Below are 15,260 nucleotides of genomic sequence, written 5' to 3'. Positions count from 1 at the left end.
ACTCTCATGTGAGGTCGGTGGAAGAATTGGGCTATTAGGTTATAGAGATCACGATTTATGACGTACAAGCTATTTGTCAGTTACTTGATATATAATGTGTCATTAACAATTTACTAAAAAGTATAAACAATATTAAATATCGCATCTTTTTAATATATAAATCCATTGTTAATTGGTCTTTAATTTATTTACTCAATAAATATTTTGTAACATCATTGTCCATCTTTCAACATCTTTTTAGCTGGAAGGTATTGTGTTTAGAAAAATCACAAAAACTTTGCTTTTTGTCTATAGATTCTTAATATATATTATGCTATAAAAGTTTATTATTGAAAAATACAATTTTTTTTTATAACTCAGACACTATATTTCTTTTATTTATTTAAATTTAGTAACAAATTAATTATATTTTATTTAATTTGTTAATATTTGACAAAAAAATATATTAAATATACTTTAAATCATATTTTTAAAGTATAATTGTAATACAATTATTCTTTGATTAATATTTAATACTAATTCGATTGATGCAAATAGATATTCCTCACAAACAAAAAACATTAGTATCTGCCTTTCTCCATATCCGCCACAACACCAAAACCAACGCCACCGTCTCCGTCTCCGTCTGCGTCTCCGTCGCTGCCTTCGGTTCTAAATTACGAACAATTGTTAATCGGTGGAGTCTAACGCCGCATCACAAGGTCGAGTTCCGCAAAGTGACACCGTTTCGGGGATGCCCAGGAGGATTATCGTCGGGTCTAGGGCTGGTTGAACTTATCTTTTATTGTGGTTCAATCGAAGGGGTTGGACGGCATGCCTCCAGCGAGAAAGCGTGGAGCGAAGGGCGCAAAGACGAAGAATGAGTTGAGTTTGGGCGATCTCGTCCTCGCTAAGGTCAAGGGTTTTCCGGCTTGGCCTGCCAAGGTGCATTCTTGATTCGCTTTGATGACTTTCCATATGCCTTTATTCTTTATCGTTCTTTATTTTTATCATGTCCTTCCTTTTTTTAGTAGTTATTTTTATGCTTTTATGATGTATGATAAATTATTTTCTTCGGAATACGAATTTGTTTGATTTGAATTTTCGTTTACCAACCCTCTTTATGGAGTTGCATTGAGTTTCAGAGTTTGATTGAAATATTTAGAGGTGAATAATTGTGGTCTGGGAACTAGAAGACAGAGGTATAAAATGTAGTTGATTTTTCATTTACTCATGTCAGATTTAACTTCGGCGGAGTTGCATTCAAGGCATGGGAACTAGGGTTACAACTTAAAACTTCTTTCTCAATCACGAGTTATTTGGTTCTAAATGTGTTTACATTAACTTCGTAACTACGTTCCGTTGATCTCGCAGGTATAAGCTGTACATATATTGACATGTAGGTGACTAGCTGTGGAGACACGTGTCCGAGTCTTGTTAGTGCATACATAGACATGTAGGTTACCATCTGGACACACGTGTACGAGTCTTGTTAGTAATCTTTTGTATTCAGGTTTCTTTTGTTTTTGTTCACTGGAGTATCTGTATATTCAAATTATAGGAAGTAATAGTGCGTGTCTGATACCATATGATTCCAATATATTACCTTTATCCATCACGAGTTATTTGGTTCAAAAATGTGTTGTCTACATCTACATTAACTCCGTAACGGCATCCTGTTGATCTCTCACACGAAAGCAGTACATATAAAGACATGTAGGTGACTATCTGTGGAGACACGTGTCCGAATCTTGTTAGTGCATACATAGACATGTGGGTGACTATATGGAACACGTGTCTGAGTCTTGTTAGCAGTCTGTTGTATTCAGATTTCTTTCGCTTTTGTGCACCGGAGTATCCATATATTCAAATTATATGAAGTAATAGCGGATGTCTGATTCCATTTGATTCCAATATATTACCGACCCTTTCAAAACCCCACCTTTATATTTGAATACAAGCTAACTATTTTCCTCTTGATCAAGGCCATTAGGCTGCTTTCACAGTTATGTGTTTGTTTATTCATGTGATTAGAGCATAATCAGTTCTTGGCTTTGATCGTACTTAAGTCAAATTTAAGTTGGCTGATTGACCAACCTTTTGTGGCTTTAATTCCAGATAAGCAGACCTGAAGATTGGAAGCGCGTTCCTGATCCCAAAAAATATTTTGTTCAGTTCTTTGGTACATCAGAGATGTAAGCACTTCCCTTTTTATCTTTTCCTTGTGCATATGCCAAGAGGGCTTGATTTCCAGGTTGACTCTATGAGTTTTTCTGGAAAAAACACTTATGAGGGTTTAATATCTGTTGTTGGGTAATTGCATTTTTGAAAGATAAGGAGTATTCTTGCAAATGGACACTTTTAGAGGTACAATTTAGTGGATTAACGTTAACCGGTTGTTTCCATTCTAATTTTACTTAAATCGAGGTGGATATTAAAGTATTGATATACGATGAAGATTTATTTATTACCCTTGTAACCAGGTGGAATGTTATGTCTTGTCCTTTTCCTGATAATTTTATTTAAGTGCAATATAGAATCAGCGTTCTACGTTTGGTCCTGGCTATGGGCTCAGGTTTTTGAATTTTTAGTTGTACATTTTTAAATGGATGCAATTCCTTAAAGGGAATGCAAACAGTTAGATGCATTTCCTGTAATAAATTAATTATATAAGGCCACGCACGTTGCCTCATACCTGTTTTATGCTTTATGCTGTGTTGGGTCGATGATAAAAATATTTGTATCATATAGTTTGTTGCTTTGTTTTAAAGGAATTGCTTTTGTCTACATAACATATTCATGTCCCACAGTTACGTGCTTTATTTAAATGCTTTAAATGCCTCAATTGGTCATGTGATCCTTATTTTTAAAGTATCATTCAACTGGATGAAAATGGCTAAATATCTCATTTTGATGAAGTTTTGCTGGTAAGATCTCTTCTATTTGACACATTAGATTAGATGTGATCTCATCGAGTTTCTGTACCTGATATGACTATACTGATGACTTTTTCTACTCAATCTGATGTCTTTCATATACTTTGATCCATGAATGTTATATGTAATATAATTTCCTCCTTCTATAAATACTTCGATCCATGGTTTCCTGCTTTTAGTAAAGTTATTCCCTGATTTTGTTGTTCCTGTTCCATTGTGCTTTTAATGGGCACATTTTCTCGCTGTTCTATTTGAGTTGCAGGAAATAGACGTTAATATATTGTCTAAAGCTTTGTAGAGCGCTTGAAATATTAGAGTATGCTGTTCTCATTATCTCATTCATGGGCAATGACTAATCTTAGCAGCTGACATTTCAGAAGGGGGTTGCTCTTTGAAGATATATTTGACAGGGAAAATGCTTCTGCGTCATTGTGGAATTTAGTATTGATATGTGGTCTGCTGTTTGCTAATGGAAATTTTAAATTGAATAGATACAAATTTCAACGACAATTGGAAAATTCCCTTGGAAAGGTTTTATTTTTTCTTAAATGTAATTCGATATAAAGCTATTACCTCGTTACACATTCTTTGTTGCTAGCATCTGCAAATGTTTGGTACTTTATAACTAATGTTTAGAATGAAAAAACAAGAATGGCTTACGTGGTATTCTCCTTTGAATTCTTGTCTTTTCTTTTCATGACAGAGCATTTGTCGCTCCTGCGGATATTCAGGCATTCACCATTGAAGCAAAAAATAAACTGTCTGCTCGCTGCCAGGGTAAGACAGTTAAGTATTTTGCCCAAGCAGCGCAGGAAATCTGTGAGCAATACGAAAAGTTACAGCATGAAAGTTAAAGTGGTACAAGGGATGACAACAGCGAACAAACTTTTGCATGAGAACATTCTACTGATCCGGTGGTAAATGATACTTTGGAGGTTAGTGAAAAAGTTGGGATTGAAGTGAATGAATCACACTGCAAATTAGAGGTCAATGGTCCCCCTGAGCTGGGCTCTAAGCTAGAGCATTGTTCACAAAGACAAGGTGAGATTGAATGTCAAGATATAAACCCTTACTTGTCAGGAGATGTGGATCGTAATTTATCTCCATGTATATCTTCTGGAAAGACTAATAAGAAATCTAAGGATCTTACTAATTTACCTTCCAATGTTAAGAAGGAAGGTTCTGGTAATGCGAAAGCAGAGGCTAGGCATTCTAATAGTGGCCGGAGTGAATTGGCAAATGGCCACCAAAAGAAGCTAGCAATGGGGTCAAAGAAGAAACCCGAAGGTACAGTGCACAAGAATAGTACTTCTGCTGTTCCTCATGAGCATACAGGTGATGGAATGCAAAGGAAGTTATCTTCAGATAGCAATAGGAAGGTGTCATCTGCAGGTAATTCAAAATCAGCTTTAGTTGCAGGCAAGGAAAAAAGAATCGCTGTGGATAAAAGACGTTCTGACTCCAAAGATAATGGACGGATGGATGCTGAAATAGATTTGGAGCAAAGTGAAGTTGTCTCCAGGAAAAGGATGAAGACCCAACATGGATCTGAAAAAAAAGCTTTTCAGACTAGTGAGATTACGTGTCCTGCCATAATATCAAAATGTACTGACATTGGAAATGATGCTAGCATGTCAAGACCAGAAAGAAACAGGAAAAATGATTCCAGAAGTCCTAATGTTCTTGATGGGAAAATGAGTGATATAGATTTCAAGAGGTCAACATCAAATGGGATGCCCCAGAATCAGCAGCCCTCCAAAATACAGATAAATAATGAGTCAAATCATTTTACCGATGAAGATGATCTTCCCCCAACTAAGCGTCATCGGACAACATTTGATGCGATGCCTAGTTCTGCTACGATGTCTGAAAGTAAATTAGGAGGTTCTGCATCACAAAAAAATGACTCAGTACGTCCTAACAAAGTTCGATCTCCAGTTTCACAGTTGCCCTCAAAACGAAGAGCTGTCCGACTGTATGATGACGGCGACGATGAAATACCTAAAACCCCGGTTCATGGAGGATTTACTAGTAAGGTTTCTGTTAACCCACATGTACCAGATTCTAAAAGGAAAACTGTTGTGCATGGTGAGAGTTGTGTCAATGATAAATTGACTTCTAGAGATAGAGGAACTATTGATGATCGTTCAAAGGAACAGGCACAACGTGCTCGAGGATCCAATAAAGCTCCAGCTCCAAATTTTCAGCTAGGCTTGGTGAAGATCGCTGGAGAATTATCAGCTGCACATGTATCCCCAAGTTTAGCCCACCTAGATGATGAAAAATTACCTGCCATGGAGATTAGAACCGTTTCAGTTACCCCTGAAAAGTCTCCCCAGTCTATCAATGGTACCAGACCATTAGCTGAACAGCAGAACATTAACTTCAGAAAGGAACCTGGCAATGTTTCTCTGAAGAAAGCTCCCACAGTAGCCAATAATGTTCTTCCTACTGCTTCTGACAGATTGACTTCATCTCCTCATGAAATTATAACTGATAGAAATAATCCAGCTTCTTCTCGAGAGAAAAGGAACGCTGCTGTGAAGTCAGATTCAAGGATCAACGATTCTTCTCACGTGGTGGGACACCCTAATAAAAACATCGCTCCACTTCGTGAAAGGTAACTAGAAAGTCTTGATTGAATGGACATTAATTTATTTTCTTGTTAGCTTTACTTATGTTTGAATGCACCATTACTCAGGCTGGATGTTGGTAAACGTGAAGAAATGAGTTCTTCAGTTAATGCGAAAATTCCAGAATCTGTGATGTCCATGAAACATCTCATAGCTGCTGCTCAGGCTAGAAAAAGAGAAGCTCACTCACAGTGTTCTTATGGATTTCTTTTTCCACTTTTGGATATTGAAGCTGAATTGCATAGAGAAAGCTTAAGCCCTGCTCCTGCTACCACAGTCTTTGAATCAAGCAACACACAACAACTGGATGTACAAAGCTTACGTTCCATTTCTCCTGCTGATGTTCACCATTTTTCATCGACTAGTCAACATGAAAATGAAGTTCTTGAGGAGAGAATGTTGAGTTCCAGTGATCATGCTATTGGGGGTCCTTTAAGTGGAGGTACTGAAGCAGTTGTTGCTCGTGATGCTTTTGAAGGGATGATAGAGACATTGTCAAGGACCAAAGAAAGCATTGGGCGTGCAACTCGTCTTGCAATTGATTGTGCAAAGTATGGGATTGCCAATGAGGTAGATATATTAGTGTGTAATAACATTTTTCAGCTTATTTCAACTTTGTTTAAATCAGATATCTTATTGCTATTTGTTCATTTGTCAATATGATCACATGCATTTCCCTTTTATGATTTTGTTAGGTTACTGGCGTAAATCATCAGTATTCTCCTAGTTCCAATTTATTGAAAACTTGTTTTAATTTTTTTGGTTTTTGCGAGAACACATGCTTTAGGTATTAATTATGAATTCTTGGTTTTTTTGATTTCATCCTTGCAAAGAAGTGAGATTTCTCCTGAAATTTTTGGGGTGTCATTTTCCTAGGATGTTCAGGGTATTGTCACGGATAGGCCTTTGATATGTTATGGTATTGCATGTTAATGTATCATGGGAGACATCAATGCCTATGTTCTTGAACTTAAGTAGAGATGTGAAACATAGTTATTAGAGGCACAAGGCGCACCAAGTCACAAAGGGCTCTTGGAGCCTAAGGCGCAAGGCGAGGCGTGCGCCTTATTGAAGCAAGACGCACTATTAATTTTTTTAAAAACGTATTCATACAGTATATCACCAAAATGTTATTATTAAAATAATTAACTTTTCAGAAGTCTAATTCATCAATAAAAATGATTCTTTGTTTGTTTGATGGTTTGGAGACCCTTCGTTGTCGTTGTTGTGCTTCTTCTTCTTAAGGATGCTTGCTGATGTTGGGGCTTTGATCGTTGTTTTTTATTTTTTATTTTTTCAAAATAGAATAGAAGATAACAGGGCATTGATTGTTGTTGCCATGCTTCTTAGTTTTTAGGGTTTATTCTTTGAATTTTTTTTTTCTAAACCAGCTTTGGGCTTTAGGCTTTGCAGCCCATTTTTGTTAAAATTTTTATGGTGTATGCTTTAGGTTTTTTTCTAAACCAGCTTTGGGTTTTTTTTTCCTAAACCAGTTTTGGTCTCTAAGCTTTGCAGCACATTTTTGTTAAAAAATAGAGAAACCGGGCAGTGAAATACAGAAATGCGCTTTTTGTCGCCTCAAGAAACCCTCGCTTCTTGCAAGAGGCGTGCGCCTGGGCTCGGCTCTCCTCTTGCAAGGTCAGCGCCTGGGTGGTTACCCAAGCGCGTAGGGTGTGCTCGGCTGCGCCTTGTGCCTAGGCGCAGCCGGGCACGCACTTTTTACAACTATAATGTTAAAAATGCTTACAGCATTTGACTGAATCAAGTCATCATAGGTGCAGCCAGGCACACACTTTTTACAACTATAATGTGAAAAATGCTTACATCATTTGACTGAAATCTGAATCATCATTTTCTGAAAACATTCATAAAATTAATGTGAATTTTAATATTCAAACTTATATCAAGATAGATTCAGTACTTTTATTCCGATACAAAATTGGCACGAACTACCTATATTCAGGGAAAATATGTGGTTGCTTCACTTACTGATTGATTCTAGACACCCAATCATTTGTGTGGGAGAGCCCTATGTTTGGCTCATTATAGCTTGCTGTATCTGTTAGTTGTCATTCCGTCTCTGTCGTTTCTTTTTTTGGTCGGTTATCTTAACACAAAGCATTTTCCTTGGAAAATTTAAATGCTTTTGAACCCTCTGTTCTATGCAGGTTGCTGTTTATCTGTTTGTTGTTATTCTGTCTCCATCGTTTCTTTTGTTGGGCAGTTATTTTAACACATAATGCACTATCCTTGGAAAATTGAAAATGTGTTTCAACCTTGATTTCGTGCAGGTTGTGGAACTTCTCATCCATAAGCTGGAAAACGAGCCAAGTCTTCATCACAGAGTGGATCTGTTTTTTTTAGTTGATTCAATAACCCAGTGCTCTCATAGTCAAAAAGGTATGAAGAGATTAAGATTTTGTTCTTTTATCTCTCCGCCTCTCCTCTCCTATCTCTGGCTGTTGCACAAATGTTTGAAAAAATCTAGAGCACTAATCATTTCAGTACTTGTCACAATAATAACGTGCTGTTTTCGTACAATGTGCAGCACTCGACATCCCCCCCTTTAATTCTCTTTTCTTGCCTGATTTGATGGAGATATCTTCTAATTTCTTTGTTGGAATATGTTCTTCAGGAATAGCAGGTTCCTCTTATATTCCTACTGTTCAATCAGCTTTGGCCCGTCTCATTGGAGCCGCTGCCCCACCTGGTGCAGGTGCAGAGGAAAACCGCCGGCAAGTTCGTAAGGTGACTGTAATTTATGTAAACGCGAGTCTTCTGACTAGTTGCAGAATAACTGAGTTGCAACTTTTCTTAGGTCTTGCGATTGTGGATTGAGAGGAAAATCTTGCCAGAGTCTGTTCTTCGCCGCTATGTTGATGATATTGGAGTGTCAAATGATGATACATCCACTGGGTTTTCACTACGGCGTCCTTCCCGAGCCGAGAGAGCTATTGATGATCCTCTCAGAGAAATGGAAGGCATGTTCGTGGATGAGTATGGGAGGTCTGGAGCTCTTTCTTTCCACTTGGAGTGATCTTTACTTTATATTTCCACTCTAGTAATTATGTTTTTCGCATTTTATGCTTTTCCTATATGGGTTGTCTTGGCATTTCCTTTGTCAACTTGCGATAACACCAGATGTGACATTTTTAAAATGTAGATGGTGGAAATTCTTGATTATTTTGGCTTGGTCTTTGTAATATTTTACGTTGCATTACTTATATCAATAAATGTGAGACCATTTTTAGTTTTTGTAGCTATTAACTTCGTTCATCATTCTTGAAATGTCATGAGCTTTATGGCATTCTTTCTACTTCAAATCTGGATGCTGACTCAAGTTTATCAGCTAGTGTTGTTTGGGGTCTGTCTTTTGTTGGCTAATTAATGTGCTTAACAGATTTCTTTAAGTCGTATCTCATGTGCCTTGGAGTAACGTTTTGTTGAGCTCTCATTATTTGCCTCTCCGAGATGATATTTCACTTGTTATGGTTCCTGTAATGCCAATCTGTTCATAATGTATATCAATACATATTTTGAACCAACATTATTCTGTAATGACTTACATCTGTTTTAGTGTCTGTTTCCCTCATATGTGATCCTTTTGTTTCTTGGATAATGGTTCGTTGCTTGCCAATTTATTTAGATTTTCCCTGCTGTCCTAATTTGTACGGCATTAACCTGTCATATTCTAGGAATAAACAGAATTATAATGCTTTATTGTGGGCCCTGGTCTATAGCTTGGGTGTGTTGGCATACAACATGAATACCTCCATTAAAGTCTGAAGTCTGGAATCCTTTTTCTTAAAAAAAATCTAATATGCAAGTGTTTTCTGTTTTATATTGGTTCAGCAATGCTACATTTCAGTTACCTGGATTATTATCATCTCATGTCTTTGAAGAAGAAGAGGAAGAGGAAGATGAAGAGGAAGATAGTTTGCAGACAAATTTTTACAAAGAAATTGCTGACACATCACCTTCTGAACATTCTCCTGTGATAAGAGATCCTGAGAATTGCACCGTCACTCCTAGTGACAGACGACATAGGATTTTGGAGGATGTTGATGGCGAGCTCGAAATGGAAGATGTTTCAGGACACCAAAAGGATGAAAAACCATTGCTTACTGATGGCACTTTTGAAGTTGCTTCATTTGAGCCAAACTCAGAGGGGATCTTTACATCAGCTTCAAACAAGCTTGCCGAGTGGCTGCCTTCTCCCGAGGGTTCTCCTCCATTGCCTCTTGGTTCTCCTCCTGTAACACCACCTTTACCTACTTCACCACCTCCACCTCCATCACAGCCCCCGCCCCCGCCACCGCCCCCGCCGCCTCTCCCCTTATCAACAACACTCCCACCCCCACCACCTTTGTCACAGCAACAGCTATTTCCTCCATTACCCATTGGTCCTCCTCCACCAGTGCTTTGTCATCAATTATTGCCACCTCAACCTGCATTAATCTCTCAACACATGCCTTCACTGCCATCCACAATTTCAACTTCTTCTATGTTAGCTTTTCAACCCCCTCCTGTGTTGCATGAAATTGGTGGCACACTGACCGTGAGTCTTCTGGCCTTTTTCTTATGCTTGTTTTTCGGTTGCATTGATGTGACATTGTTATATGTTCAGCAATATAAAGAATGGATTTTTTTCAGGGAAATCAGCATGCCCATATGGTTTCATGTACTCAAGGATTTCATATCGATGCATCTGTCAGGAGTGAAGCCTTGTCCCAGCAATCTTCTTGTTTTCCTCCCGCTGGGGTTGGTAAAGCAGTAGAACATATTGGTTATAATTCATTGAGGAGTGTGGAATATAGACAGTCCGATGGATATATGAATCTCCAATCCTCGCAACACAGGCAATTGCCTGGTAGTGCACTTTTTGCGCATAGGCCTTTTCATCCTGAACCCCCACCTCAACACCCACCCACTCATTTTTCTTATCCAAAAGCCTCGGTCCAGCAACACCAATATCCGCCTTACTTGCTGCCAAATTTTTCGGACAGCTCGAGGAGGTATGCTGCAGATGAATCATGGAGGATGCCAGTAAATGAGTTTTCTGATTCTCCGCATGTTGGGTGGATGCCAGCAGGGAGGCCATGTTCGAATCCCCCTTATCCTCATGAAGGTGTGTGGAACTATCTTAGTTGTTAGATTTAATACTTTAAATCTATCTTGAGAGAGGTATCACTGTTACAAACCTTTTATTTATCGTAGATAATTGCGACTAAAAAATGAAGTTTTCTGGGGTTACTTTTTATAAACTTCAGATTTCTGGCATATGTTTTATGACTAAGAAGTATGTGTATATTGCAAAATTGATATGCTTGGTTATTGTTATAGTATAGATGACAACATATTGTTTTGTAAAATATTGCTTGAACTGCTTTTTGTTTAATTTTCCTTCCTTGTACATATGGTTGATCTTAGAAATCAAAAAAATATACTCCAGAATCTTTATATAGTTTTAACATTTGCATAGGCAAAAAAGACATGTATGTTTATCATTCAATGATTTATATTCTGAATGAAGAGAACAAATATAAACTGATTTAACAATGAATACAACTCAAATGCCTGCCTTCTTATGCACATGTACATAATCAAGTTAATTTGGTGACAATGTGAAATTCTGAAGAAGATGTGATCAGTATTTGTTTAGTTTTTTCCTCCTCTTTTTTCCCTTTCTCCCCTTGTTTGTTGTTTATAGTTGTGAAAGCTAGAGGTTGAAGGCGTGGCATAGATAGGCTGCTCTAGCACTCTTTATTTTATCTTTCCCTGAAGGATGGAATACAGAAGCATTCATTGACTTTTGGAAGGACTCGTTTTTCTGCCCCTCTGTTTGTGTTTGTGTTTGTGTTTGTGTTTATCAATTAAGAAGCATTTTAATTTGTGAGAGTGCATTTTTATGGGCTTTTATAAAGTATTTATTTGTTGTAGGTTACATTGAACCGCCTCAGGAAAGGCCTGCTGTTAATTTTCCATCAGCTGCCCCAAATTCTGTGGCAGCTGCTTCGCAAATCTCAGGTGATACTCTAGTGCAGAGAACCTGGTTGTGATTACGCGATGTTCATAACCGCTGTAAATGCAATTTTGTTGATTCAACTTTGTGTTGTACGTGTTTTGTCCAGTTCATGGTGCTCCAGTGATACCTGGCAGACCGGACATGTCTGCGGTCAATTGGAGACCAGCGTGATATTTATTCTGAGGCTTACAGATCTATGGTGAGCTTTGGTCATGCCTTTCAGTTACCATAGTCATACATACTTTCTGTCAGGAAACAGTTTTATGTTAATTGCCTTGTAATACCAAGTAATTAATTTTTTACAAATGATCTGTTATAGATCTAATATGACAGCACCTCAAGCTCTTACAAAGTAAAGACTTCATGCCTTCTGTATCATAATAAAATTTTGAATACGTAAATCAAGAATCATTGACTGAAAAATATGGGAAATTTGTTTATCACGGGTCAATAAAGCATGCCATAAGTATGATTCAGGTTTGATGAAACAGGAGTTAGAGTTTTGGATGAACTGGGAATATGAATGGCAAGTTATCATGTATTGTAAGCCGCATCAGGTTGCACGAGTTTGTGGAGAACTTTCATATCTATAATTAGAATAAAGATTTGTAATTATTTTTTAAATATGTTATATAGAAGTTCTTTATTCTTGTTACATACAGCAAATCACCCAAATTATGTGAAAAGCAAAAGGAATGCTGTTTTTGCTATTGTATTTCTATTATGTTGGTATCTTCAATGGTGAAATGTTGACATTTTACTTTTGCTCATGTTCCATTTGTATTGAGATGATACCACGTTCCTGCATCCACCATATAGATACTAGATCTGGATTTTGTAATTTCTGATCAAGTTGGCATTAACTTTTATTGTTGATATTGATATTAATCAAGAAAACATCTGATTTTAGATATTGGTCTCCCCTTGTGTTTGATATGCCTCTCAAGAGACCCCTGGTTTAACTATCTTTTTTTTTTTTTTTTATAAATACGACCCTTTTTCTTTTAAATATTAACACTTCTCTGCGTATAAAAACTATTATTATTCGTCTAATTATCTTCTATTTGAAGTCTTTAGTGTAGCATATACCGACTATGTTGTGATTAACGCTTGGACTTTTAACTAAACCTAAGCTGGCTATTAGAGATCGAACTTATTTCCTATAACCATACTTCTTTGTCTTCTTCCAACTGTTTTCAGGTCACAAGGATCCTCGTACAAGGTGAATTGGTTACCGCTTGCATGAAATGGACAAGATCGTCGAGAAGTCGTGGTGAACCTTGGCAGAGTCGTGTATATTAGAATTCTTCCTGACAAATGGATCCGTGCACACATACTTCTAAGTGTAAGCCAATTTTTTGCCCATTTTGTAATTATACCATATTATTCTGATAAACAAAATTTAGTGGAAGCTTCGGTTTGAAGTCTATGCATACCATTTTTGTTCTGCTACAGAATCCCAACCCACCTCCATACATCTATTAATATATATGTTGTCTTACAAATGTTTTTTCTTACATAATATGTTTTAGTCTTGAAATTTATTTTATTTGCTATCCTCGAGTCTAAAGTATGTTACCCTATATACATCTTTATTTAACAAGTGCACCCATGTCTACACTAGCAAGTCTTCTGGCATTGCGTGCTAGATGTGGAAACTAAGCTACTCTCACTTTTGGGAAACGGTTCCTGCATGTCTCTTTATGTGGGACTCATGTTTGTGTGTTTTAAAAAGGATTTTTTTTAAAAAAAAAAAAAAAAATTTTGAGATCACTCTCATGACTCAGGCAATATGTCTTGAAAAAATGTCCAACCATGAGTTGTTAGGTTGGCCTCTATGTTCGAATTGATTTGATTTGTTTTGTCCAAATAACCCGATTTCAGTCCCCCTCTTAAATATATCGAATCGCCCCTTATATTTGGTCTTGCTCATCTCGTCGCAACTCGGTCCACCAAGGACAGACTTATCGGATTAAATGTGCTACTTATTGGTGAATTTCCTTCAAATACTATGGAATCAATCAGGTTTTATTCAAACAAAACGAGCCATTTGAGGTCCAGTTTGGACTTGGTGCACGTCAGTCACGAAATGGATATGAGAGAGTTTTAATGTTGATTCCCTGATATTTTTTCTCAAAATGTTTTTCGAAAGTTTATATGAGAGACATTTAAACGATGTGTGTGCACTAAGTGCTACTCGAGTAGTGCGAAATCGTGTAATTGGGCTATGCGAATTCTGTTTCCGGATTTAAAATTGTTCATCCTTTTCGTTTTCAAATCCCATTTAATGAAGCAAAGATTGGAGGGTGGATGATCGTTGTGTGGAGTAGGTCATTTGTAAAACGATCTTGTGGGTTTATGTTTATGTTTGTGAGACGGATTGACCTGATTCATACGTATCACCAAAAGTATTATTTTTTGTAAAAAAAATAATATTTTTTCATGAGTTAAGTCAGGTTGGAAATTGGTTTTCCATAATTGGATTGTGAGATGATTTTACATGAGTTTTTGTGATGTGTGATTATGTGGTCTTTGCTTTTCTCTCTTTGTTTTTCCACATGTTTAAGATGTATGAAAATAAATTTAGAAGAACCAATTCGAACCGATTAAAAAGCAATTAAAATAGTTTAGATCACCACCTTTTTGATATTAAACTAACTCGAATTGAAATAGAGAGTTTTAAAATTCATGGGTTTTAAAAACAACTTAAATTATATGAGGTCGTGTTTGAATTGATGAATTCGAGATAATAGATTTCAAATAAATTGATTTCAAAATTATTTGTCTTGTTTGAATGAATAAAATTAAAACAAATTATAAATTCTTTGTCTTGTTAGGATGGATAAGACATTAGGGTGAATTTCATATCTTATGCAATTTCAAATAAACCTAATGTGCTAGTCATTTGAAATCCTTCTCTCGATTTATTGTCCAATCACTCCATCTAAATTCGAGTTGATTTGAAGCATATATATAAAATCCATATATCTAATTTTTAATATTATAGTTGAATAGAGACATTTGAATTATTTTGGTGGGGTTTATTCGATGTTTCCTTAACAAAAGTCAGCCATATAACATTTGATTCGGGGCTAGGCATTTCTTTTAATAACTCTAATAATAAATAATATTTCAAAGACTTTTTTGTTGGCTCTACATGACTAGTTGATTAATTAAAATAAATAAAACTATTCAGAAGTAACATGTCGGTGTAATCAAATTTAAATATACATCTTCTTAAACCGATGTATTTCATCTCTAATTATTTTTTTAAAATATTTTTGTTACGATGCTTGTCTATCTAATTATAGACAAAAACTTGTGTGAGACGGTCTCAAGGGTCGTATTTTGTGAGACGGATCTCTTATTTGGATCATCCATGAAAAAGTATTACTTATTATGTCAAGAGTATTACTTTTTATTGTGAATATTGGTAGGGTTGACCCGTCTCACAGATAAAAGATTCGTGAGACCGTCTCATAAGAGACATGCTCCTAATTATATGTATGTGACATTCAGTATATTTTATTATATTTAATTTAATATGTGATTAAGTGGATATAGTAGATGAGCACCATATAAAAATTATATGCTAAAATTGTTTGGAATTTAATAAAGAATTTATTTGAAATCAATAAAATGTAAATAATTGATGAAACATGATTTTGTTTTTGTTTTTTTCTTTTT

The 15,260-nt window shown here is 36.3% G+C and overlaps 1 protein-coding gene across 1 annotated transcript; it reads left to right on the top strand.

Annotated features, from left to right (window-relative positions):
• The first annotated feature begins 3,764 nt into the window (after window positions 1-3,764).
• Window positions 3,765-13,078, top strand: LOC140989827 (ENHANCER OF AG-4 protein 2-like). The gene is made up of 10 exons (XM_073459266.1): window positions 3,765-5,535; window positions 5,617-6,118; window positions 7,840-7,948; window positions 8,184-8,296; window positions 8,367-8,554; window positions 9,401-10,106; window positions 10,202-10,676; window positions 11,489-11,575; window positions 11,680-11,772; window positions 12,774-13,078. Exons 1-9 carry the CDS (start codon window positions 4,178-4,180, stop codon window positions 11,742-11,744), a joined length of 3,603 nt encoding a protein of 1,200 aa, XP_073315367.1. The 5' UTR covers window positions 3,765-4,177; the 3' UTR covers window positions 11,745-11,772; window positions 12,774-13,078.
• Window positions 13,079-15,260: the final 2,182 nt, after the last annotated feature.

Source organism: Primulina huaijiensis, chromosome 12 (genome assembly GCF_012295235.1).
Source record: "Primulina huaijiensis isolate GDHJ02 chromosome 12, ASM1229523v2, whole genome shotgun sequence".
NCBI lineage: Eukaryota > Viridiplantae > Streptophyta > Magnoliopsida > Lamiales > Gesneriaceae > Primulina > Primulina huaijiensis.
The sequence above is the reverse complement of the archived record's forward strand: the minus strand, read 5'-3'. Positions and strand labels throughout refer to the sequence as shown.

What these genes read in the sequence shown, in the direction of transcription:
- LOC140989827 (XM_073459266.1), top strand. Translation starts at nt 4,178, where the DNA reads ATGGGGTCAAAGAAGAAACCCGAAGGTACAGTGCACAAGAATAGTACT. An exon ending in ACCGCCGGCAAGTTCGTAAG is followed by an intron (nt 8,297 to 8,366) that starts GTGACTGTAATT and finishes AACTTTTCTTAG; the next exon opens with GTCTTGCGATTGTGGATTGA. An exon ending in AGCTGCTTCGCAAATCTCAG is followed by an intron (nt 11,576 to 11,679) that starts GTGATACTCTAG and finishes TGTTTTGTCCAG; the next exon opens with TTCATGGTGCTCCAGTGATA.